General features: G+C 36.0%; 1 protein-coding gene across 5 annotated transcripts in view; it reads right to left on the bottom strand.

Annotated features, from left to right (window-relative positions):
• Nucleotides 1-967: 967 nt before the first annotated feature.
• TOGARAM1 (TOG array regulator of axonemal microtubules 1) overlaps nt 968-25,307 on the bottom strand; it is a 90,119-nt gene continuing 65,779 nt past the window's right edge. For 4 of the 5 annotated variants that reach the window (XM_081133944.1, XM_081133947.1, XM_081133945.1 and 1 more), the window contains 6 exons: nt 23,271-23,397; nt 21,448-21,566; nt 11,398-11,587; nt 6,628-6,847; nt 3,385-3,471; nt 968-2,577 (listed from right to left, as the gene is read on the bottom strand). In XM_081133944.1, coding sequence (XP_080990070.1) covers nt 2,324-2,577; nt 3,385-3,471; nt 6,628-6,847; nt 11,398-11,587; nt 21,448-21,566; nt 23,271-23,397 — 997 coding nt within the window. In that variant the 3' untranslated portion in view covers nt 968-2,323. Of the gene's footprint in view, nt 2,578-3,384; nt 3,472-6,627; nt 6,848-11,397; nt 11,588-14,100; nt 16,225-21,447; nt 21,567-23,270; nt 23,398-25,307 lie in introns of those variants that run through there. The other variant, XM_081133948.1, reaches the window with a different exon arrangement.

Raw genomic sequence — 25,307 nt, 5'->3', positions numbered from 1 at the left:
ATTTCCAAAACGTACAAAGAACTTGTACAACTCAACAAGAAGAAGACAATCCAATTAAAAAATGGGCAAAGGACCTAAACAGACACTTCTCCAAAGAGGACATACAGATAGCCAAGAGATATATGATAAAATGCTCAAGGTCATCAGTCATCAGAGATGCGAATTAAAACCACAATGAGGTATCACTTCACACCTGTCAGAATGGCTACCATCAACAAATCAACAAATGACACATGTTGGTGAGGATTTGGAGAAAGGGGAACCCTGGTACACTGCTGGTGGGAATGCAGACTGGTGCAGCCACTATGGAAAACAGTGTGGAGGTTCCTCAAAAAATGAAAAATGGAACTGCCTTTTGACCCAGTGATCCCACTTCTAGGAATATATCCTAAAACACCAATCAGAAAGAATCTTTGCACCCCCATGCTCATGGCAGCATTATTTACAATAGCTAATATCTGGAAACAGCCCAAGTGCCCATAAGTAGATGAGTGTATAAAAATGCTGTGGTACATTTACACCATGGAATACTACGCAGCTCTAAAGAAGCAGCTCTTACCCTTTGGGACAGTATGGATGGACTTAGAAAATACTATTCTAAGTGAAATAAACCAGGCAAAGAAAGACAAATATCACATGATCTCATACATGGAATCTAAAGAACTTAATAAACTAATGAACAAAATAGATTTAGTGACATGGAAGCATGGATCAGAAGACAAATCTCAGAGGGAAGGTGGGGGTGGGTGGGGAGAGATTAACCCAAAAATTTATAGGCATATATGCATATCCCATGGACACAGATAATAGTGTGGTGAAGGCCTGGGAAGGGGAATGGGTGCAGGGTGGAAGGGGTCAATGGAGAAAAAAAGGGGCCATTTGTAATGATGAACAATTAAAAAAACTACACTTAGAAGAAAAGATAAAGTATTTAAAAGTATGTTTGTAACTATAAAGCACTGCATATAAATAGAAAAAGTAACCAAATCTTTATTCTCCTTTCAGCTTAGGTTCAAATGGCATCAAAAACCCTTTATTTTTTAATTTTCAGAAGTCACAGATTAATTAAAATCACAATTTTAAAAAGCAGCCAAATACTTTCAAAAACTGATCAGTGACACAAGAATTAAAAGAGAATGAAGATAGTTCACAACTATAATAAAGTGATCATAGAGTAAAGTATAACATAGAATCATATAATTTTAGAACAAGATGGGGTCTTAAAGATCATCTAGTCCAGCCCTCACATTTTAGAGATGAGAAAACTGAGGCCCAGACTTGGCAAGTGACTTACTCAAGATGACACAGCTACTCTCCTGTAAAGTTAGAACTATAACCCAGTTCAGTAGAGATAGGTCAATATTATAATACATATATTTTGCCATTTTAACATATATGGAAGTTGGAAAAATAGGACACCTTTCACACACCTACAGAAATAAATCCTTTTATTTTATAACAATCCTTTTCTTTTTTAAGATGCATACAGTACTTGTAGCCCAAGAATTCTGAGAAAAGCTATAGATGACCTGGCACTATTTTTGAGAATTATACAACTGGACAGCAAAATAACACCTTTATAAATGTTAGGACATATAGAAATATAATTTAGTGTTTGCACAAAAAATAGGGAAGTTACATTCAACACGTTTCCTTAAACGTGCATTTAAAATATTTAAATTTTTTCTAAAACTTTGGTCACCATGCTTTATTATAATTTGTTAAAATTCACAATTATATAGATGATTAAACCCAAGTGGTAAGCAAATATATCACATAAACACAAAACAGCAAAAGCAAGCTAATACTGCACAATCATATTAGCAGACTGATTTGAGAATACATATTTTTCACAAATAGCACACAAAAGTTTGTGATAACATAGTTCAATGACTTTTCTTCCACTTCTTCATCAAATAAGGTTGAGTAATGAGACATAGCAGAACATGATTACATAATAAAAAGTATATTTTTAATTACAAATCTAATTGTACATATAGGGCAAAAATGCAATTTCTATAGAATAGTGCAAATGAGCAGGACTTTTCTCAAAAATATTAAAATTGGATTCACTTCATGTTCCTCACATTTCATGAGCATTAAGTTGTATTAATTATTTTAGGTTTTTGTGTGATGGGACAAGTGGTAGGGTTAATATAGGTCAGATGTGTATTCATAGGCTGCAAATAAAAATAGCCATTGACTTAATTTACTGGATGAGAAGTGCAGGCACTGAAAACGTAACTTTAAAAAAGTTCCATCTGTCATCATGTAAACAGTTTTGTTCATCATACCATATTTCATGAAAGATTCATAATTCATTTCAAATTGTCATATTGAGCAATTCCTCTAAACTCTTTTTAATATGTGGTGGTTGAGATGCAGCCTGATTTAATAGATTCTGGCCCATCTGTGCAAAAAGTGCTTTTGATAACTTAGCTGTGGCTATTCGTATATTTCCTCCAGCTCCAGGCAAAGAGCCACTATTTGTCATGTTTCCTAAGAGATGCCATAAAACAACCAACACTTTCTGTTCTGTGGCAAAAGGCTTCCTTTGATAGAGTTCCATAACAATATCTGAAATACAAAAACATGGTAAACTGTAAGGTTTTTAAAAAAATAAATTCAAGTTCTGCTAATTAAAAAGTATACACAATATATACTGAACTTCTTCCCAATGCCATTTTTCTAAAATGTTAGGTATCTTAAAAGAAGTAGGACAGAAACTTTCCTCCCAAAGATTGGAATCTTCAAGTATTAAAATTCTAAATATAATAGTTCAGGCAAAAGTAGTAAAGATGGGAATGAAACCCCAAATTCATCTCAATGTTTTCCAAATGCAGTTAATTAAAAATTTCTACATTTTTGACCCATGGGCATTTTATCAAACACATAATTTGAAAATAGCAGTTTTCTATGAATACCAATATTTGATTTTAATTATTTTTATTTATCCTGTTTATTTCTAATAGAAGGAAGACTAAATACTTAACTGGGAAAAAGAAGATGAAATTATTTTAAAGAAAATTTTTGGGAGTAAAAGTGTTAAAAGGTCCTTTTGTGGTTCATTATACAATTTATTTCTACTTCATGGGTAGTGATACTGAATTTGGCAGCTAGCCATAAATTAAAATGAAATACCCATCAGTTTATCCTTAATTAATAAAATATTTCTTCAGCCCTGGCCAGATAGCTCAGTCGGTTATAGTATTGTCCCAATATGGCAGGGTTGCGTGTTCAATTCCCCATCAGGGTACAAACAAGGATCAACCAATAAATGTATAAATGAGTGGAACAAGTCAATGTCTTTTTCTTTCTCTCTTTATCTCTCTCTCCCCCCACCGCTTTCTAAAATGAATAAAGTAAAATAAAAAACAAATTTACCAGCAAGCTTTTCAGTCATATCCTGTTTTGCTTTTCCATTTAAAAACTGAGCTTTTGTACAGAATGGCTGTAGAAGTAAGTAATTGTCTGAACAAAAAGAACAGAGATATGTTTAAAGAGTTATGACATCTTAGTTATTTTCAATTACATAGTATTGAAAGCAAAAAATATGCAAATGATTACAACTGTGTTAAAAAGATTTTTTAATCTATCCAGTTGACCACTATTTAAAATTCTCTATAAAACCTTAGCAAGTAACATTCTTAGACTAAATGAGGCATAAAAATACATCACAAAATATTAAAGTAGCTATTGTATGGTGTATATGTATACAGAATTGTATATATCCTAGATATCTTATTCTAAATTATACTCTATAGGTTTATTAAAAAAAAAAAAAAACACAGAAAAAGAATTACTTTTGGGGGGTTAGTTTTTACCTTTACTGCTTTTTCCAAAGTTTTTACTTAGAAATAATTATAGATTCATAGAAAGTTGTAGTAAAGATAGTACAGAGGGGTCTTGTGTACCTTTCGCCCAAAGGTTACAGCTTACATAATTACAGGTGTCTTCCGCTTTTTAAAAGTTCATTTTTTGTCACCTTGCTTTTATGAATACCTGTTTTTGCTAACCAAAAGAAATCCAAAGATGATTGCTGGTGTGGCTCAGTGCTTGAGCATCGACCTATGAACCAGGAGGTCACAGTTCAATTCCAGGTCAGGGAATATGCTTGGGTTTCAGGCTTGATCCCCAGTAGGGGGCATGTAGGAGGCAGCCAATCCATGATTCTCTCTCATCACTGATATTTCTCTCTCTCTCTCTCCCTCTCCCTTCCTCTCTCTGAAATCAATAAAAACATATTTTAAAAAAACCTAAAAAGTGAAAATGCCATTCAGCATGTTTTGCAGTGAGCCAATATAGAGGCAGTGCATAACTCCGAGCAGTGAACTGTACTGCCAAATTAAACTTCCCAGGAAACTAAACTCAGCATCTTAGCACCAAGCTGCCATAGCTTTGAACTGTGTCTGTGAGCATCTGTGCTTTATCTTTTATTTTTTAAAATACATCTTTATTGATTTCAGGGAGAGGGAGAGGGAGAGAGAGAGAAACATCAATGATGAGAGAATCATTGATCGGCTGCCTCCTGCATATCCCCTACTGGGGACTGAGCCCGCAACCCGGGTATGTGCCCTGACTGGGAATTGAACCGCGATCTCCTAGATCATAGTTTGATGCTCAACTGCTAAGCCACGTCTGGCCGAGTTGTGCTTTATCTTGATTTACTTTGTGAATCCATTAGGAAGATGTCTCCTAAGGTAATTGCTTTTTCAATTTATGCCATTTTGGATTTTGAAAGGTTTCATAGGAACACTTAAATTTCCAGTATCAGGGGATACCTGTACAATGCAATATGAAAACAAAGAATCTGACATTCATTGATACAATATGTGTATACAGTTCTGTTATTTTAATACATGTGTAGATTTGTGTAACCACCATGGCAATTAAAATATAGAATTATTCTATCACTACAAAGATCTCGCTAGTGCTACCCTCTTTATAGTCACATTCAGACCTTCTTCCTTAACTGCGCCTAAACCCTAATAACCACTAATCAATTTCCATCTCTGTAACTTTGTCATTTTGAGAAGGTTATACAAATGAAATTCTACAGTATGTGACTTTTTGGGACTGGCTTTTGTCACTCAGCATAATGCCCTTGAGATCCATCCCAATTTGCTGTGTGTCAACAGTTCATTCCTTTTTAGTGCTAAGTAGTATTCTATGGTATGGATGCATCAGTTTGTTTCACCATTAACCCACTGAGTTACATACACACAGGTTGTTCTAGTTGGCTATTACAGATACAGCTACTATGAACAATCATATGCAGGTTTTTACATGGACAGTTTTCATTTCTCTAGGATAAATGCCTAGGAATACAATTGATAGGTTATATGATAAGTGCATAGTTTTTTTAAGAAACAGCAAAACTTTTCTAGAGTAGTCATAACATTTTATTTACATTCTCACGAGCAATGAATGAGACGCTGAGTTTGAGCTCTTCTAATACTTGCTATGGAATGAATGTTTGTGTCCTCCACCCCCAAATACATATGTTGAAACCCAATCCCCAATGTGACAGTATTTAAACTAGGCTTTTGGAAGGTGATTAAGTCATGAAGGTAAATGAGGCATAAAAATACATCATAAAATATTAAAGTAGCTATTGTATGGTATATATGTCTAAAGAATTGTCTATATCATGAGGGTGGAGCTCTCATGAATGGGATTAGTGTACTTATAAAAAGCCCTAGAGAGCTCCCTTGCACCTTCCATCATGCAAGGACACAGTCAGAACATAACCATCTATGAATCATAAAGTGGGTCTCACCAGACACAGAATTTACCAACACCTTGATCTTGGACTTCACATCCTCCAGAATTGAGAGAAATAAATGTTTTGTTTTGAAGCCATTCAGTCTGTCAGTTTGTTATAGCAGCCCTAAGACACCTGTGCAGTGATCATAGTCTTAATTTGCATTTGAATTTCCCTAATAACTAGTGATATTAAACATCTTTTCATGTATTTGCAATTCATATATCCTCTTTGGTAAAAAGAGGATATAAAGTAGTGTTCCTATGAAAACTTTCATGCCTTTTGCCCATTTTCTAATCGGAGTGTTCTTTTTTTTACTGTTGAGTTTTGAGAGGTCTTTATATATCCTAGATAAGTTTTTTGTCATATATGTAGTTTGCAAGTATTTTGTCCCAATCTGCAGTTTATCTCTTTATCCACTTAACAGGGACTTTTGTGGAGCAAATGTTTTTAATTTTGATGAAGTCCAGTATATCAACTGTTATAATGTTTTTAGTGTCATGCTAACAATTCTTCATTAAGCCCTAAGGTCCTGAGGATTTTCACCTATATTATCTTCTAAAAGTTTTAAAGTTAAGCTTTTCATTTAAATCTATGATCCATTTTGAGTTAATTTTGTAAAAGATGTGAGGTTGAGGTAGGAAAAAAATTTGAAAACTCAAAAATAAGGGAAGAGAAAGTCAGTTTAGTAGGATAACATTTAATCAATAAAAATAATTTAAAATATACTAAGTAATTGAAACAATTTTATAATACGAAGTGATAAAAATTAGTTAGAATTTCAGCATTATAAAAAATATGTAAAATAAGAAAGTACAAAAGTAAAGTCCAAGTAATTGGAGTGCCAAAGTAAGATTTCTTACCCACATGCTGACTCAGTGCCTGAACAACATTTGTGGCAGCCGCATAGATGCCTGGATTCTTGGAATTCAAATTGTTATCTACTATTGCTGGAATTAGCATGTTGATGATAGGAGATAAGTTGTCTCTAAGCAAAGGAACCATTTTGTGCATTGTTTCCAGAGCCACCAGATTTACTTTACTATTAGAATCATGAAGTCGAGATTTAAAAGCATCAAAAATCTGAAAGTAAAGTGATAAATTATTTAAAGTGAAATACTGTTTATAGCTATTATATTTAATGTTGGGGCCATTTCATAGTATTTCTCTTTTAGCATACTGTTTTAAAACACAAACACATTTCATTTAACCTGAATTTAGAAAACAGAAACTTTATAAAAATGTAGATGATAAATCTAAGTGTAGAATTTTCTTACATCAAAAAGAGAAGGCTTTAAAAATTACCATAAAAGACATCCTAATAAATTAAGGTTGAGAAATTTGGCTCAGTAGGCTGATGACTTATTTACTAAAAATGTGATAAAAATGATGCTTTCTGGAGGGTGCAGATTATCTTACCTAACTCTAAGGAATTAAGATAAGCTTTTATTTTTATCTATTTGTAGCAAAAGTAGATATTTAAGTTTTAATATAAAGATTTCAGTTCAGGTTTCTAATGAAAATTTTAGCTGAAATTTTAGAGTTAAATTTTATTATTAACCTGATTAACAATTATTCCTTGCTCTTCAGAATTCCTAACTTTAATAAATTAAAGATACAAAAAAGTGAATGCTAAGCAATTCTTTTTTTTAAATTATCTTTATTGTTGAAAGTATTACAGATGTCCTCTTTTTCCCCCCCACTGACCCCTTTTTCCCTGCACCTGTCCACCCACCCCAGGCCTTCACCACACTGTTGTCTGTGTCCATGGGTCATTCAGCCATGCATATACGTTCTTTGGTTAATCTCTTCTCAACCATCCACCCACCCCCGTCTTCCCTCTGAGATTCATCAGTCTGTTCCACGCTTCTACGTCTCTGGATCTATTTTGTTCATCAGTTTATTTTGTTTGTTAGATTCCATATGTGAATGAGAGCACATGATACTTGTCTTTCTCTGTTGGCCTTATTTCACTTAGCATAATACTCTCCAGGTCACTCCATGCTGTCTTGAAGGTAAGAGATCTTTCTTTTTTATAGCTGCATAGTATTCCATATGTGTAAATGTACCACAGTTTTTTTATACACTCATCTACTGATGGGCACTTGGGCTATTTTCAGATCTCAGCTATTGTAAATAGCACTGCTATGAACATAGGGGTGCATATGTTCTTTCTGATTGGTGTTTTGCGTTTCTTAGGATATATTCCTAGAAATGGGATCACTGGGTCAAATAGCAGTTCCATAAATCCATCTGAACTAATGTGTCATTTATAGTCACTGTTTGCTTGTTGATTTTTTTGGTCTGGAAGATCTATCCAGTGAAGTCAGTGGGGTGTTAAATGACTGTATTGCTGTCGATATCTCCCTTAAAGTCCTCCAGAACTTTTTTTTATGTACTTTTAGATACTCCTATATTGGATACATATATGTTTACCAGGGTTATATCCTCTTGTTGGATCGATCCTTTAGTATTATGTAGTGACCTTTATTGTCTCTTGTTATGGCCTTCATCTTGAAGTCTATTTTGTCAGATATGAGTATTGCTACCCCTGCTTTTTTTTTGGTTTCCACTTGCATGGAAAATTTTTTCCATCCCTTCACTATCATCCTATGCGAGTCTTTTGTTCTGTGGTGAATCCCTTATAGACAGCATATATTTGGGTCATGTTTTCTAATGCATTCAGCTACCTTATGTCTTTTGATTGGAGCATTTAAGCCATTTACATTTAAAGTTATTATTGATAGGTATTTATTTACTGTCATTTTAATTCTTTATGCCTATGCTACTAGCTCTATTTCTTTTCATTATAGCAGTCCCTTTAACATTTCTTGCAATGCTGGTTTGGTGGTGAGAAACTCCTTTAGCCTGTTTTTGTCTGGGAAGCTCTTTATTTCACCATCTATTTTGAATGACAGCCTTACTGGATAGTCTTGGTTTCAGATTCTTACTTTAACAAATTGCTTTTCTCTTGCTGCCTTTAAGATTCTCGCTTTGTCTTGAACTTTTGGCATTTTAATTATGATGTGTCTGGGCATGAGCCTCTTTGAGTTCTTCTTGCTTGGGATGCTCTGTGCCTCCTGAACATGTGTGACTTTTTCCTTCACCACGTTAGGGAAGTTTTCTGCCATTATTTCTTCAAACAGGTTCTCTATCCCTTGCTTACTTTCTGCCCCTTCTGGTATTCCTATGATGTGAATATTGTTATGTTTCATGTTCTCCCAGAGCTAGCTTAAGCTGTCTTTTTTTTTCTTCCCCAAAATATATCTTTATTGATTTCAGAGAGAGGAAGGGAGAGGGAGAGACAGAAATATCAATGATGAGAGAGTCATTGATCAGTTGCCTCCTGCACGGCCCCCACTGGGGATTGAGCATGCAACCCAGGCATGTGCCCTAACCAGGAATCAAACCTTGATCTCCTGGATCATAGATGGATGCTCAACCGCTAAGCCATGCCTGGCTGGGCTGTCCTCCTGTTTTTTAATTTTTTTTTTTCTTTTGTTTCTCTGAGTGATTTTTTTCAACCCTGTCTTCTAAATCACTGATCTGGTACTCAGCTTCTATAATCTGTTTATCCCTTCCAATGTATTCTTCATTTCTGCTATGTCATTCTTAATTTCCTTCACAGTTTCCATATCTTTTCTCATGTTGCTGAGCATCCTTACAATCATTATTCTGAACTCTATATATGATAAGATTGTTTATCTCCATTTCATTTAGCTCTTCGTCCAGAGAATTCTCTTGTTCTTTCATTTCGGGCTTCTTTTTTTGTCTCCCCATTTTGACTGCCTATTTGAGTTTGTTTGTATGTATTAGGTAGGCCTGCTTGGACTCTCAGTCTTTTTGGAAGGTCTCTGGTGCAAGTCAATGTCAGACGTTTGTGACAAGCCACAGCTTGTGACTCCCTGTGTTGGGGCTGGGTGGGTTTGGAAAGGGCCAAGATGCATGCCAAGTTCTGCTTTTCCTAGCCCTGGGTACAGAAGCAGATCAGGTAAAGTCTCAAAGCATTCAGTGATCTACCTTTGCCTGAAGGCTGATTGTAATTCTCAGTCTTTTAATGAGCCTCAGGCTATAGACCACAGCAAGGTGTAAATTCCACAGGGTGGGGCAAGAGCTTTTCCAACAGGATGGGGCAATTGCTCCTCCCACCCCAGCAAAAGCTGCCTGGATGGTAAAGGTTGCCTGAGAGAGATGCCTGCTCCAGTCTCAGGGAATGACTCAACACAGGAATCCAAGCTCTATCCCCAAAGCCCCCAACCCTGGATTCTCCTCACACAGCTCTAGTCCATCCTGCCCTCCCTCTGCTGGATTCCAAGGTGAGTGACTACACACAAAAATTTGTGTGCTGGCCCTTTTGGAGGGTGCCTGCACTTTCAGTTGAACCTCCCTGGCAGAAAACCCTCCAGTTTTTCACAACCAGATGTTATATGGGCACCTTTCTCAGTTCTGGTGCTCAGAGCTGCGGAGACCAGATTGGAGTTTTGTTCTCAGTGGGAACCCCCCATAGCTGAGATATACCTCCTGACCTTCAGCTGCTTCCTGGCAAGCCCTCTGGCGCCTCTGCACTTCCTACCAGTCTCTATGCAGTCTCCACTTTTTGTCCTTGGTTATGAGGGTTCTCTCCAGCTAGTCTTTAGTTGATTATTCAGGATAGTTTTTCTATATTTTAGTTGTAAATCTAGTTTGGTCCTGGGAAAGTGTCAGTGTAGCTTCCACTTAATCCACCATCATCTTTGAATCTCTACATATATAGTCTTCAATGCTAAGCAATTCTTTGTTAGGTGAGTGAAGAACTATTCTGTGAGGCTGAGACTGTTAAGTAATAATTTCTGATACATATTATATATATATATATATATATATATATATATATATATATATATATATATATATAAAAATACAACTTTTCATGTTAACAATAGTCTTCCCAAGAGATCTATTTTTAATCAACAGAATCAGAAAATGTAACTTTCTAGTTCACATCATATGTTAATATGGTACTTTTCTTCTGAAATTAAAAGACAACACCACTGGAATTAAAAAAGTAGTTATAGTATATTTGCCAAATTTAACGCACATAATACAAATTTTAAATGGAATTTAATTAATAAATTACTAATAAAATTAACTAAACTCTGATGAAACAGATAATTTATGCTTCAATCCTACTAACATTTATTACTATATTTCTTTCTAATGCTTTTTGTTTTCCTGAAGGTAGGTATATAAATTGGTATATTTGGATGTCTAACCTATATATGAAAAATTTTAATATATCTATTCTAAAGTAATATCAAATCTCTTAAATCCTCTGGTTTTTAAAATATTTATTGATTCACTCAACATATATTTACTGATTGTCAGATTCCAAGAGCTTTCAAGGAGTTACCATCTAGTGGGAAGATCCATACAAATAAGCAGCTATTTTGTTACTTATTTTTTTATAATTACTTTGAATTGTTCTAGAATGCTTTTAAAAGAGCAAAACCTAAGTAATCCATTCTTTTCATAAAGGTGATTTTAACATTTTAAAGTAATATATATAAAATACTAAGATTTAGAGAAATATTTTATACTAATAAACTTTATTAGCCATAGATTAAAAATTAAAATTAATTTTGATGTGTCCTTACCTTCACAATGTTTCCAACAACAAGCTCTTGATTGTTTTCAGTATCTGATAAAAGCTGCTTAATCCCATTAATACGATCACGAAAGTCTTTTGCATTTAGTAAACCCGTTATGACTTTGATATACTCAGCACTTTCTAAGGAATTACGGGGAACTGATTTTCTGGTGACTTCACGAATTTCAGTTACCTCTCTAAAGTAAAAGAAAGGCAAATTTAATTTCATTATTTTTAAATTTTTAAATTTTTAAATATATCTTTATTGATTTCAGAGAGAGGAAAGAAGAGGGAGAGAAAGAGACAGAAACATCAATGATGAGAGTGTCATTGATCGAGCCCACAACCAGGGCATGTGCCCTGACTGGGAATCGAACCCCAATCGCCTGGATCCCAGGTCGACGCTCAACCGCTGAGCCACGCCCGGCCGGGCTAATTTCATTATTAAATTCCTATATGAAACACAAATGTAATAATAATTCTCATTATATATTTATTTTCTAAAAATTCACAAAATGATCTGCCCTGGCCAGTGTGGCTCAGTTGGTGGAGTATTGTCTCAAGCACCAAAAGGTCACCGGTTTGATTCCCGGTCAGGGTGCACGCCCAGGTTGTGGGCTTGATCCCTGGTAGGGGGCTTGTAGAAGGCAGCCAATCAATGTTTCTCACATTGATGTTTCTCTCTCTCTCTCTCCCTTCCTCAATCTCTCAAATCAATCAAAACATATGTTTTAAAAAATTCACAAAATGATCTAACCCATAGCCATTATACCTGTGTTGGGACCCCCAATATTTCTCCTGGGTTAAGTGATTTGCTAAGAGGACTCATGGGGTTCAGCATGCAGGGTTTTGTTTTTGTTTTTAATTTTGCTCCCACCTCTGTTGCAAGGAGTAGATCAGCTCTTAACAGGCCTGCAAACAACCCCAGCACTCCCACCTCCAATTTGAATAAAAGCAATAGGGGACATCTATAGTAATATCAACAATAAAAAATAAATTTACAAAAATTAAGTGGCTTTCAGAGGAGCTACCTTAGGAATTTGTATTCAAGCCTCAGCATGCAGTTTTACTCATGGCCAAGATTTATTACAGTAGAAGGTTACAAAGCAAAATCAGCAAAGGCAGAAGGCACGTGGGTCAAAGCCTGGAGGAAACCAGATTTAAGCTTCCTAGGGTCCTTTCCCAGTAAAGTCACATAGTACAAACTTAATTTCTCTAGCAACAAATTGAATTAAGTTTATCAGATGGTAAGAGATCAGAGTTTTTATTGGGAATGGGTAATGGTTGGTCCTCTGCCTAGGGCACACTGAAATTCCAGACTCCCAAAAGTAAAGCAGAACTTCAGCATAAATCATTTTGATTATCTAAGTAATTTAGGCACAGTAAACTATGCTTATCAGTTAGGGAATGGTGAAAAGCCTTGAAATCCTAGTTCCCAGATGCCAGTCAAGGGCTAACCTTGCAAGCAATCCTTTCTGAGGAATGCAGCCTGAGGTGTGCTATATTAACCCTTTTCTTTTTTAACATATGTTTTTATTGATTTAAGGGAGAGGAAGGGAGAGGGAGAGAGAGAGAGAAACATCAGTGATGAGAGAGAATCATGATTGGCTGCCTCCTGCATGCCCCCTACTGGGGACTGAGCTGGCAACCTGGGGGTGTGCAATGACTGGGAATCAAACTGTGACCTCCTGGTTCACAGAGCAACGCTCAACCACTGAGTCACACCAGCCAGGCTATTAACCCTTTTCCATAAAATATCCATGTAAACATGCAAGAGAAAATTAGAAATTTGAGACCAGCAGAATTTACTATTTCAATGACTTTTAGTTTTAGTTGCACAATGTTTTCCATTGCTATAACAGGTTGACTCAATGTGGCAGATAATAATTCCTTTGAAACTAGAGTCCTGCAAATTGATAGGTCTTAAAGAGAATGGTAACAATTGCCAGTTACTACCATTTCACTGATTAGCGGTATAAAACTCTATACTAAAGTTGTCGTAAGAGCAGTGGTTTAACGAATGACTCAGAATCATTATAAAAGTAGATAGAGGATGGTGATCTGAAAATGCAGATCCTAGATATATTTATCCATTATTTTTAATTTGTTTAAATAAGTTAATCTGAGGTTAATTGGTAAAATGGTTAATTCTATTCAAATTAATTCTACAATGAGAAAAATAAGGGATTAAATTTATATTTTAACAGAGGATTATATGATACATAAAAGGTGAATAAATGAAAAGGATAAAACAGAAGAATACCTCAAGAAGCCATCTAATTACTGAAACGTATCCATAAAGATGGCTTTTTTATTGTTCAAAACAGGTTGAACTTGCCCTGGCCGTTGTGCCTCAGCTGATTGGTTGAGCACTGTCCCATGCAGCAAGAGGTCACCAGTTTGATTTCCAGTCAGGGCACATGCCCAGGATTCTGGCTTGATCCCCAGTAGGGGATGTGCATGAGGCAGCCAATCAATGTCTCTGTGTCTCTCCCTTTCCCTTTCTCTCTCTCGAAAAATCAATAAACACATATTAAAAAAAACACGCCAAAAACTGTGTGAGGCTTAAACAATAACCAGGATGGATTTAATAGTAAAATAACACTTAATACACTTTAGAGGGAAAAGATAAAGTAACGTGGAGGAACTCACTAGTTATGTTAATAAAATTTATTTCAAAAAAGAGAAGACATTAAGAATGATAATAGAGCAGATACAAACATCCTCAACAAAAATATTAGCATACCAAATTCAATAAATTAAAAGAATCATACACAATGACCAAGTGGGATTTATAGGATGGCTTAACATCCACAAATCAATCAATGTTATACACCACATTATCAAAAATGAAGGATAAAAAGTCATGTTATCATCTCAAAAGATGCAGAAAAAGCATTTGATAAAAATCAATATCCACTCATGATAAAAATGCTCAACAAACTGGATATACAAAAAAAATGTACCTTAACATATTAAAGGCCATATGTGAAAAGGACACAGCTAATATCACAATCAACAATGAAAAGCTGAAAGTTTTTTCTCAAATATTAGGAATAAGAAAAGGATGCCCATTCTCAACATTTTTATTAAACATATTACTGAAAGTCGTAGCTGGAGCAATTATGCAAGAAAAAGAAATAAAAGGTATTTGAATGAAAAAAGAGGAAGTAAAACAGTCTCTATGTGCACATAATATATTATATACAGACAACTCTAAACACTCTACCAAAGAACTTTTAGAACTAATCATTAAATTTAGTAAAGTTGGGTTCTGGGAGCCAAGAGTCATTATGGCATCTGTGTGATCTCTGGAGGCTGCTGAATCAGACCTTGGGCAACCATAAAAGATGACAAACATCATAATTAAAATGGCAAACATTAAAGACAAAGAAAGAATCTTAAAAACAGTGAGGGAGAGACAGTAAGTTACCTATAAGGGAGTTCCCATTAGGCTGACAGCTGATTTCTTGATAGAAACACTTCAGGACAGAAGGGAGTGACATGAAGTACTCAAAGTAATGAAAAATAAGGGATTGAATCCAAGACTACTCTATTCAGCAGGGCTATCATTCAAAATTGAAGGTGAAATAAGGAGCTTCGCAGACAAAAAAACGGCTAAAGGAGTTTATCACTAACAAATGTGCACTACAAGAAAGGTTAAAGGGGTTGGTGTAAGAAGAAGAAATATAGAGAATGAGACGAACACAGACATAAAGAGAAAATGGGCCCAGCCAGGCGTGGCTCAGTGGTTGAGCATTGACCTAGGATCCAGGAGATCTTGGTTTGATTCCAGGTCAGGGCACATGCCTAGGTTGCGGGCTGGACTCCCAATAGGGGGCATGCAGGAGGCAGCCAATCAATGATCATTCTCTCATCATTGATGCTTCTCTCTCTCTCCCACTCTCTTCTGCTTTCTGAAATCAATAAAAGATAAATTTAAAGGGGGGGGGGGGAAGCCATTCCAGACGCTCATAGAGATTCTTAAAAAAAAGAAAGAAAAAAAAGAGAGATAATGGCAATAAATAAGTACCTATCAATAATAACCTTAAATGTAAATGAATTAAATGCTCCAATCAAAAGACATAGGGTGGTTGAATGGATAAAAAAACATGACCCATATATATGCTGTCTAAAAGAGATACACCTCAGAACAAAGGACTCACACAGGATGAAAGTGAAGGGATGGAAAAATTTTTCCCATGCAAATGGAAATGAAAAAAAGCAGAGGTAGAAATACTCATATCTGACAAAATAGATTTCAAAATAAAAGCCATAACAAGAGACAATAAAGGTCACTACATAATACTAAAGAGATCAATCCAACAAGAGGATATAACCCTGGTAAACATATATGCATATGAAAAAAACTTTTGGAGGACTTTTAGAGAGAGATTGACAGCAATACAATCATAGAAAGAGACTTTAACACCCCACTGACATTACTGGATAGACCTTCTAGGCAAAAAAATCAATAATCTTAAATGACACACTACATCAGATGGAATGAATTGACATTTACAGGACATTTCACCCTAAAGCTACAGGATATACATTCATCTCAAGTGCACATGGGATATCCTCAAAGATAGAGCACATGTTAGGGCACAAGGCAAGTCTCTACAAGTTCAAGAAGACTGAAATGATATCAAGCATCTTCTCGGATCACAATGGCATGAAATTAGAAATCAACTACAACAAAATATTATCAATCAGATGCAACAATATATTAAAAAGGTCAAACACCATGACCAAGTCGGATTTATTCCAGGGATGCAGGGCTGGTATAATATTCGTAAATCAATAAATGTGATTGATACACCACATAAACAAGCTGAAAGACAAAAAAATTACATGATCATATCAATAGAGAAAAAGCATTCAACAAAACACGCATTTTTGATAAAAACACTCAGCAAAGTGGGAACAGAGGGATCATACCTCAACATAATAAAGGCCATATATGACAAACCTACAGCCAACATCATACTCAATGGGCAAAAACTAAAAGCATTTCCCCTAAGAACAGGAACAAGACAGGGGTGTTCACTGTCACCACTCTTATTCAACATAGTACTGGCAGTCATTGCCACAGAGATCAGACAAGAACAAATAATAAAAGGCATTCAAATTGGAAAAGAGGAAGTAAAACTGTCATTATTCGCAGGTGACATGATATTGTACATAGAAAACCTTAAAGACTCCACCAGAAAACTACTAGATTTGATAAATGAATTTGGCAATATAGCTGGATACAAAATTTACACCCAGAAATCAATGGCATTTTTATATACCAGTAGTGAACTCACAGAAAGGGAAAATAAAAAATCAATCCCATTTACCATTGCAACAAAAAAATTAAGATACTTAGGAATAAACCTAACCAAGAATGTAAAAGACCTGTACCCAGAAAACTACAGGATGATGAAAAAAGAGATAAATGAAGACATAAACTGGAAGAATATGCCGTGTTCATGGACCGGTAGAATTAACATCACTAAAATGTCCATACTATCCAAAGGAATCTATAAATTCAATGCAATCCCTATTAAAATACCAATGACATACTTCACAGATCTAGAACAAACACTTCAAAAATTTATATGGAACCAAAAATAACCTGAATAGGGATGGCAATCTTGAGAAAGAAGAACAGAGTTGGAGGGATCACAGTACCAGATACCAAGTTATACTACAAAGCCACTGTATTCAAAACAGCCTGGCACTGGCACAAGAAAAGGTATATAGATCAATGGAACAGGACAGAGAATCCAAAAATCGACCCACTCCATTATGGTCAATATTTGACAAAGGGGGCAAGAGCATACAATGGAGTAAAGATAGTCTCTTGAATAAATGGTGCTGGGAAAATTGGACAGGTATATGTAAAAAAGGAAGCTAGACTACCAACTTACACCATACACAAGAATAAAGTCAAAATGGATAAAAGACCTAAATGTAAGTCATGAAACCATAAAAATCCTAGAAGAAAACCTAGGCAGCAGCAAAATCGCAGATATCTCTAGTAGCAATATGTTTGCCAATACATCTCCGAGGGCAAGGGAAACAAAGGAGAAAATAAACAAGTGGGACAACACCAAAATAAAAACCTTCTGCACAGTGAAAGAAACCATCAACAAAACAAAAAAGGGAGCCCACTGTATGGGAGAACGTATTTGCAAATGATACATCTGATAAAGGGTTAATTTCCAAAATATACAAGGAACTCATACAACTTAACAAAAGGAAGACAGACAGACAAATTTTAAAAAGTGGGCAAAGGAACCTAAAGAGACACTTCTCCAAAGTGGACATACAGATGGCTAAAAGCCATACGAAAAAATGCTCAAAGTCACTAATTATCAGAGAGATGCAAATTAAAACGAGATATCACCTCACACCTGTCAGAACAGCTACCATTAACAAATCATCAAATGACAAGTGCCGGCAAGGATGTGGAGAAAAGGGAACCCTAATACACTGCTGGTAGGAATGCAGACTGGGACAGCCACTATAGAAAACAGTATGGAGTTTCCTCAAAAAATTAAATATGGAACTGCCATTTGACCCAGTGATCCCACTTGACCCAGTGAATATCCTAAGAATCCCGAAACACCAATTAGAAAGAATCTATGCACCCCTATGTTCATAGCTGAACAGTTTACAATAGCTAAGATCCGGAAATAGCCCAAGTGTCCATCAGTGGATGAGTAAGTAAAAAAGCTGTGGTACATTTACACCATGGAATACTATGCAGCTGTTAAAAAGAAGGATCGTGTAGCCTTTGGGAAAGCATGGATGAACCTGGAGAGTACATATATATATTTTTAATATATCTTTATTGATCTCTGAGAGAGGAAGAGAGAGGGAGAGAGAGAAACACCAATGATGAGAGAGTTGTCATTGATCGGCTACCTCCTGCATGCCCCTGACTGGGGATCGAGCCCGCAACCCAGGCACGTGTCCTGCCCAGGAATCGCACCCTGATCTCCTGGATCCTAGGCTGATGCTCAACTACTGAACCACACCTAGCCGGGATGGAGAGTATTATGCTAAGTGAAATAAGCCAGTCAGAGAAAGACAAGTATCACATGATCTCACTAATATGTGAACAAAATAAACTGATGAACATAATAGATACAAAAATATAAAACCATGGAGCAGTTGGATGAATTTCAGAGGGAAGGTAGGGGTGGGGAGTGGGGGTGGAAAGATTAACTAAAGAACTTAAAAGCATATGTGCATGACCTATGGACACAGACAATAGTGTGGAGATGGCCTGGGGGCAGGAGAGAGGGTGGATGCGGGGTGGAGGGGATCAATAAGGGGAACAAAGGGGACATCTGTAATACTTTCAACAATAAAGATAAATTAAAAAAAAAATTTAGTGAAGTTGCCCTAGCCAGTCTAGTCTTGCTCAGTGGTTAGAGCATCAGCCCACAAAATGAAGGGTCCTGGGTTTGATTTCAGTCTCAGTTGTAGGCTTGATCTCCATCCCCCATTGGGGTGCATGTGGGAGGCAATTAATCGATGTATCTTTCTCACATCGGTGTTTCTCTCTCTCTCCTGTCTACTCTCTCTGAAAAAGCAATGGAAAAAATATCCTCAGGTGAGGATAAAAAAAAAATTTTAGTAAAGTTGCCTGGCCAGCGTGACTCAGTTGGTTGAGTATTGTTCCATGCACCAGGAGGATGCTGGTTCAGATCCTGGTCAGGGTACATGCTCAGGTTGTAGGCTTGATCCCCAGTATGGGCTGTGCAAGAGGCAGCTGATTGATGTTTGTATCTCCCTCTCCCTTTCCCTTCCTCTTTCTGAAATCAATAAAAACATTTAAAAAAAAAAAATAACAAATGGTCAAATACCCCAATTAAAAGGCAGAGATTGTTAGACTGAATTAAAAAAGCACAGCCTAATCATATACTGTCTACAAAAAACCCCAAATCATTTAAAAAATACATACTAGGAGCCCAGCTGGATGTGGCTTGGCGGTACAGTGTCGACCTAGGATCCAGGGGATCGTGGTTCGATTCCCGGTTGGGGCAATTGCCCGGGTTGTGGGCTCGGTCCCTGGTTGGGGGCATGCGGGAGGCAGCCGATAGGTGACAATTCTCTCATCATTGATGTTTCTATCTCTCTCCCTTCCTCTCTCTGAAATCAATAAGGATATGTTTTTAAAAAATAAAAAAAATACTACGATATATAAGTCACAACCACAATGTGTTAAAGAAAAATTATTCTGACACTTGTAAAATGATAAAGAGAACTTTATTCAAGACTACTGCAGTAGGGACCATGACTGTTGCAACAGGGGAGAAAAAGTGTGTTCAACTCTGAATACAGCAGAGACAAATGGGGATTTACAGCCAAAATGCATAGTAAAGGGGTTAGTGGATGGAAAATTACTAAGAGAGACATCAAGGGTAGAGAGTTTCTTGCTAAACTGGCCTAATAAGATTTTTGTAAAGGAAGGCTAGGTAGTTATACTTCAAAGGTGGAGGATGAGGAATCTACTCAGATAACAAGGGGGAGGGAGGGAATGACAGCAGGGTTCTTTGCTAAGACTGGCTTAGGTAGGCCAAGAACAGTACCCAAGGAGGAAGCCCAGTACAAAAGAGGGCTCAAAGGCACTTGTCTAAAGTTTGGTCAAAAAGAGAGTCTGTCAAATAAGATATCAGTTTATACTCACTTGGATAACTACAAGTGTTGATAAGGATGTGGAGAAATTGGAACCCTCTTTATTGCTGGGGGATTGCAAAATGGCGCCACTTGGAAAACAGTCTGGCAGTTACTCAAAAGGTTAAACACAGAGCTATCACGTGAACCAGCAATTCTATATACCAGGAGTCCATGTACCCAAGAGAACTGGAAACATGTACACAACAAAACCCAAAGATCCATCAAATGATCAATAGATAAACAAAATGCAGTATATTCATACAATGAAATACATCCCTAAAAAGGAATGAGGTATTGATATATGACAAAAAATTGGATGCCAAGTCTAAGAAGTGAGTCATAAAAACCTCATATTATTCCATTTATACTGTCATATAAAGTCCAGAATATACAAATCCACAGAAACCAGATTGCCTACAGATGGGAGTGGGAGGATTGTGAGGAAATGAGTAGTGATTGCTAATGAACATGGGATTTCTTTCTGAGGTGATGAAAATGTTCTAAAATTGACTGTGATGATGGTAGCCCTAGCTGGTTTAGCTCAATGGTTAAAGAGTCGGCCACGGACTGAAAGGTCCTGGTATCGATTCTGGTCAAGGGCACAACCTGAATTTCAGGCTCAATCCGTAGCCCCAGTAAGGGGCGTGCAGGAGGTAACCGATTGATGTGTTTCTCTCACATCGATGTTTTTCTCTCTCTCTCCCTTCCACTCTCTCTGAAAAGGAATGAAAAAAAGATCCTTGGGTGAGGATTTAAAAAAAAAAGGTAGATATATATATATCTACCTATGTATCTACTCATATTGCTTTAAAATGTTTAGAATATACTTAAAAATATACCAGAGAAATCATAATACTTTTGTTTTGAAAGATTTAAAAAAATGATATAATCAACCTATTAAATGTTAAAAGTTTAAACAGGTGAGATATCTGCATATACAATTATATTTATAAAATATTTAAGAGTAGTTTTTTACTGGTTACTAGTATTAAAGGTTAAATTCTTCAATGTTTGTATTTTCTAAAGTTGTTTTCTTCTTTAACCATAATTATATATTACTTTTATAATTAAGGGGAAAAAGTAAAGGCTATAAATTTAAAAAAAATTAATCACAGCTGTCCAACACAAGCCTAATATTGATAATTTCAATAACACTAAAGCTTTACTAATTTTTAATACATGTAAAAGAAAGTTGATGTGAGTATATGTATAATTGCCTTATTAAATCTAATTACCTCACACTTTCTAAGTCCTTACCAATTTTTAGAGCTCCATTAAATTTTGGCAAATACCTCTGGGATAGCTCATGGAAACAACCAAATGAGACTACTATCACTAGAGAGTAATTTCTCTAATGATGTGGACTATCGAGTGATCCTACCTTTCGGCTATACTGAAAACATCTCTGGAAACAGATGATGACCTTGCATTTCCAACACTGCCAGTATGAGATCGTCTTCCTTTTGCTGAAGGAGTATCTAGTGGTAAATCTCCCAAACCCTGTAAGTAAATATAAAGAAAGGTAGTGTAATGAAAGTCTTAAAACTAATAAATTGAAATAACTTATATAATGTAATTTTCATAGCAACCATTATTAATCTGTTTTTATGATTGAAGACATTTTAATAATCTGCTATGCTTATGCTTTAAAGATTATCACATATCAGATATATAAAATACCTTATAGTTAATAGTAAATTAAAATATGTGACCAATTAATGGGAAATGATATTGGCGTGGTAAAGTGTCTAAATTTTTAAAAAACAATATGCTATATTTGTAAGTACTTTTCTTAAAGCTAAACTATATAGAAAATAAGAACACATTACATAAACAATGAATTCCTATGGAACGCCAGTGTGAGAATAAACATTTCAATAAGAACTATTTAAAAACCTCTTTTTTGCCTGGCCAGGAGTGGCTCAGCGGTTGAGCATCTACCTAGGATCCAGGAGATCGCAGTTCGATTCCTGGTCAGGGCACATGCTCGGGTTGCATGCTCGATTTCCCAGTTGGGGGCATGCAGGAGGCAGCTGATCAGTGACAACTCTCTCATCATTGATGCTTCTCTCTCTCTCCCCCTCTCCCTTCCTCTCTGAAATCAATAAAGATATATTAAAAAATAAAAATAAAACCTCTTTCCCTCTCTGATACTTATACTTAAAGTGATTCACAAATATAATATGCCTCATTTGAGTAAGATAATTTTTTCATGATTATTTTAATAAGTTCGATATGAATGAAGCTGAAGTCTTTAACCTCAATAGACAGAAAAAATGTTCTAAAATGTGTATTACTATATATCTTTCAAATATCCTTTCATAAATTAATCCTTTGCCCAAGGTTATCAGACAGAAATAACATAAATTACCATAGAAAATTTTTACATTATTAAACATACTTCTACAAAAACTAATATGTAAATGGGATACTTTTCTATAAGACACTTTCACATTTTATTTCACTTGGTATTTCCTCACCCTCTCATTTCACAGACATTTCTGAATCCCATTATCTACCAGGATAAAGGGGCTTCCTCTCAAGGAGCTCCCTATCAATCAATGCTTTGGAGTGTGGTAGGAACTCTAATAGTGAGGCATACAAGGTAAATAAAGCAGGCACCCAGTATAATAAGCATCACTATCCTCATTTTATAAAAATAAAAATTCTGGTTAAAGAAATGATGTGCCTGCCCTGGTTGATGTGGCTCAGTTGGTTGACTGTCATCCCATGCACCGAGAGCTCACCAGTCCGATTCCCAGTCAGGGCACATATCCAGGTTGAGGATTTGATCCCCAAAGTGTGTGTGGAAGGCAACCAATCTATGTTTCTCTCAGTGTTAATGTTTCTTTCCCCTCTCTCCTACCTTCCTCTCTCTCTAAAATCAATAAAAATGTATATTTTTAAAAAGAAATGATGTGCCTAAAATTATACATAGTTGCTAATTCTTAAGAGTTGATTCAAACCCAGAGCTTGTAACTCCAATAAACCACACTACATTCTACCAAATATCAAGCTTCTGTTCAACAACATTTACTGACACTATGACTGTCTATTTAGCACTGCTGTTGCTGAAATGCTACTGTAGATATATTCTAAATGGTTAACATAGACAATTGAAAAAGTTATTATTTCTATCCTTTACCTTCCTGGGCAAATAAACTTTGCTATGAAAGTTGTTTATAGTAAACTTTTTCTACATACCTTGTGTCGTAAGCTTTTAACAGATTCCTTAATATATGGCAAATCTTTAGATGGGACATACTTTTCAAGCATTTTATCAAAGTTAGGATGACACATCATGAGGAAAAGCATCTTTCGACCATAATACCTATAGATATTTGAGAAATATGTAAATAATTTTACATATCTTAAAAAGCTCAATTTCTGTCTTTAGATATAGAGAGCCAGGAGCTCTGAGTCAATTTTTCAGGCACCCTAGGGTCGATATCAAGGCTGGCCTTTGACAGAACTGTGCGTTGGGAGAATTCTTATCTTTGTCCTGGGCTCCTTGTCCAGTGACCTTTTGCTGCTGATCTGCTTACTAGATGTTTTGATCTGAGTCAACCTCTCCTTGGTTCTGTATTTCTGATCTTCTGTCTTTTTTCCTAGCCTCAACTTACCTGGGATCCAATTTGTCAAAAACCTATTCTCTGCTACCTAAAATGTAGCCAAAGTTAGTTGATAAATCATGGTTGGTGTATTAATGAATGTGTAATGCTCTCCAAATTAGGATTTTTATGGTATATGAATTTTAAAATAATTCTTTTAGAATAATACCTTAAGCCAAGATATCATTCTAATGGTAGAAACTCAAATATCATGAAATTGCAATTGGAGATATTTTTGGATAGAGAGATCACACAATATATCATAACAATACCATATTTTATTTTTCAAGGAAGCTTGGAGCTAAAATAAATTACAGTTATACTTTTGCTTATAACTTAGGATATGTATATGGGACTAGAAGAATCAGAGAAGGCAATGCTTTTGAGGGGAAGAGGTACACAATAATCTCAGTAGCATATATATCAGGGGTGGGGAATGTCTGGCCTATGGGCTGTATACAGCCCTTGAAATCATTTGGTCTGGCCCTGCCAAGGCCTCACCAAAGAGAAACAGTTTCTGCCATCACATTAGGGGTGAGTTAATTAAATATTTGACCAAATATAGCAGGCTAATTTTTAAGTTGATAATTTTGTATCGCCTGAGAATGATGCTATAAATATCCAAATGGTCCTTGGCAGAAAAAAGGTTCCCCACCCCTGATATGTATCAACAGATTCTCAAATATAATAAAATTACCTTTTCTCTCCCCACAACCAGAATAAGGTCTACTCCCAGATAGGTACCTCCTAATCAGTTATAGTTTCAAGCACAGTTCTAACTTTTGGCCCAGAATGTTAAAGACTAGAGGTCTACCAAAGGCCCTAATAATTTTGGGATGGCTAAAACAACCAAGAAGGCAGACAATAGGGACACAAAATGTAAGAAATATTAAAACTGGAAATTTGTAACCATTTTATAATTTTAAAATTTCAAATAAGAATCTAGGAAGTGACAAGTGGATTATAAGAATTACTATGCATTAAGAAAAAGTTACAACACAAAACAACCATTATCTTTTTTGGTTCTTAACTAGTCTATTATGATCCAGCTCTCCTAAAATGTTTTGCACATTACTATGATATGCAGAACTTCTAAAATGGTTCCCCCATGATGTCCTGCTCTTTCAGAATTATGTTATGTTATATGGTAGAGATGATTTTAAGATAGATAATCTAGATCTAATCTAATCACATGAGCCCTTCAAAACAGAGAGCTTAGCCCTAGCAGGGTTTGGCTCAGTGGTTAGAGCATCGGCCTATGGACTGAAGGGTCCTGGGTTTGATTCTGGCTAAGGGCATGTGCCTCGGCTGTGGCTCAATTCCAGCCCTGGTTAGGGCCCCCTAGGGAGGCAACCAATCGATGTGTCTCTCTCACATCGATGTTTCTCTCTCTCTCTCTCCCTTCCACTCTCTCTGAAAAGGAATGGGAAAAAAAAATCCTTAGGTGAGAATTAAAAAAAATAAAAACAGAGAGCTTTCTGTGGCTCGCAGCAGAAGTCAGAGATTCTAAGCATGAAGAGAGTTCAGCAAACTGTTGGCTGGCTTGAAGATGGAAGGGGCTGCATGAGAAGGAATTCAGGTAGCCTTAGGGAGCTGAGAGAGAACCCCGACTGACAGCCAGCAAGGAAAT

Source organism: Miniopterus schreibersii (genome assembly GCF_964146895.1).
Source record: "Miniopterus schreibersii genome assembly, chromosome: 1".
NCBI lineage: Eukaryota > Metazoa > Chordata > Mammalia > Chiroptera > Miniopteridae > Miniopterus > Miniopterus schreibersii.
Note: the sequence above shows the minus strand (reverse complement) of the source record. Positions and strands in the feature narration are given on the sequence as shown.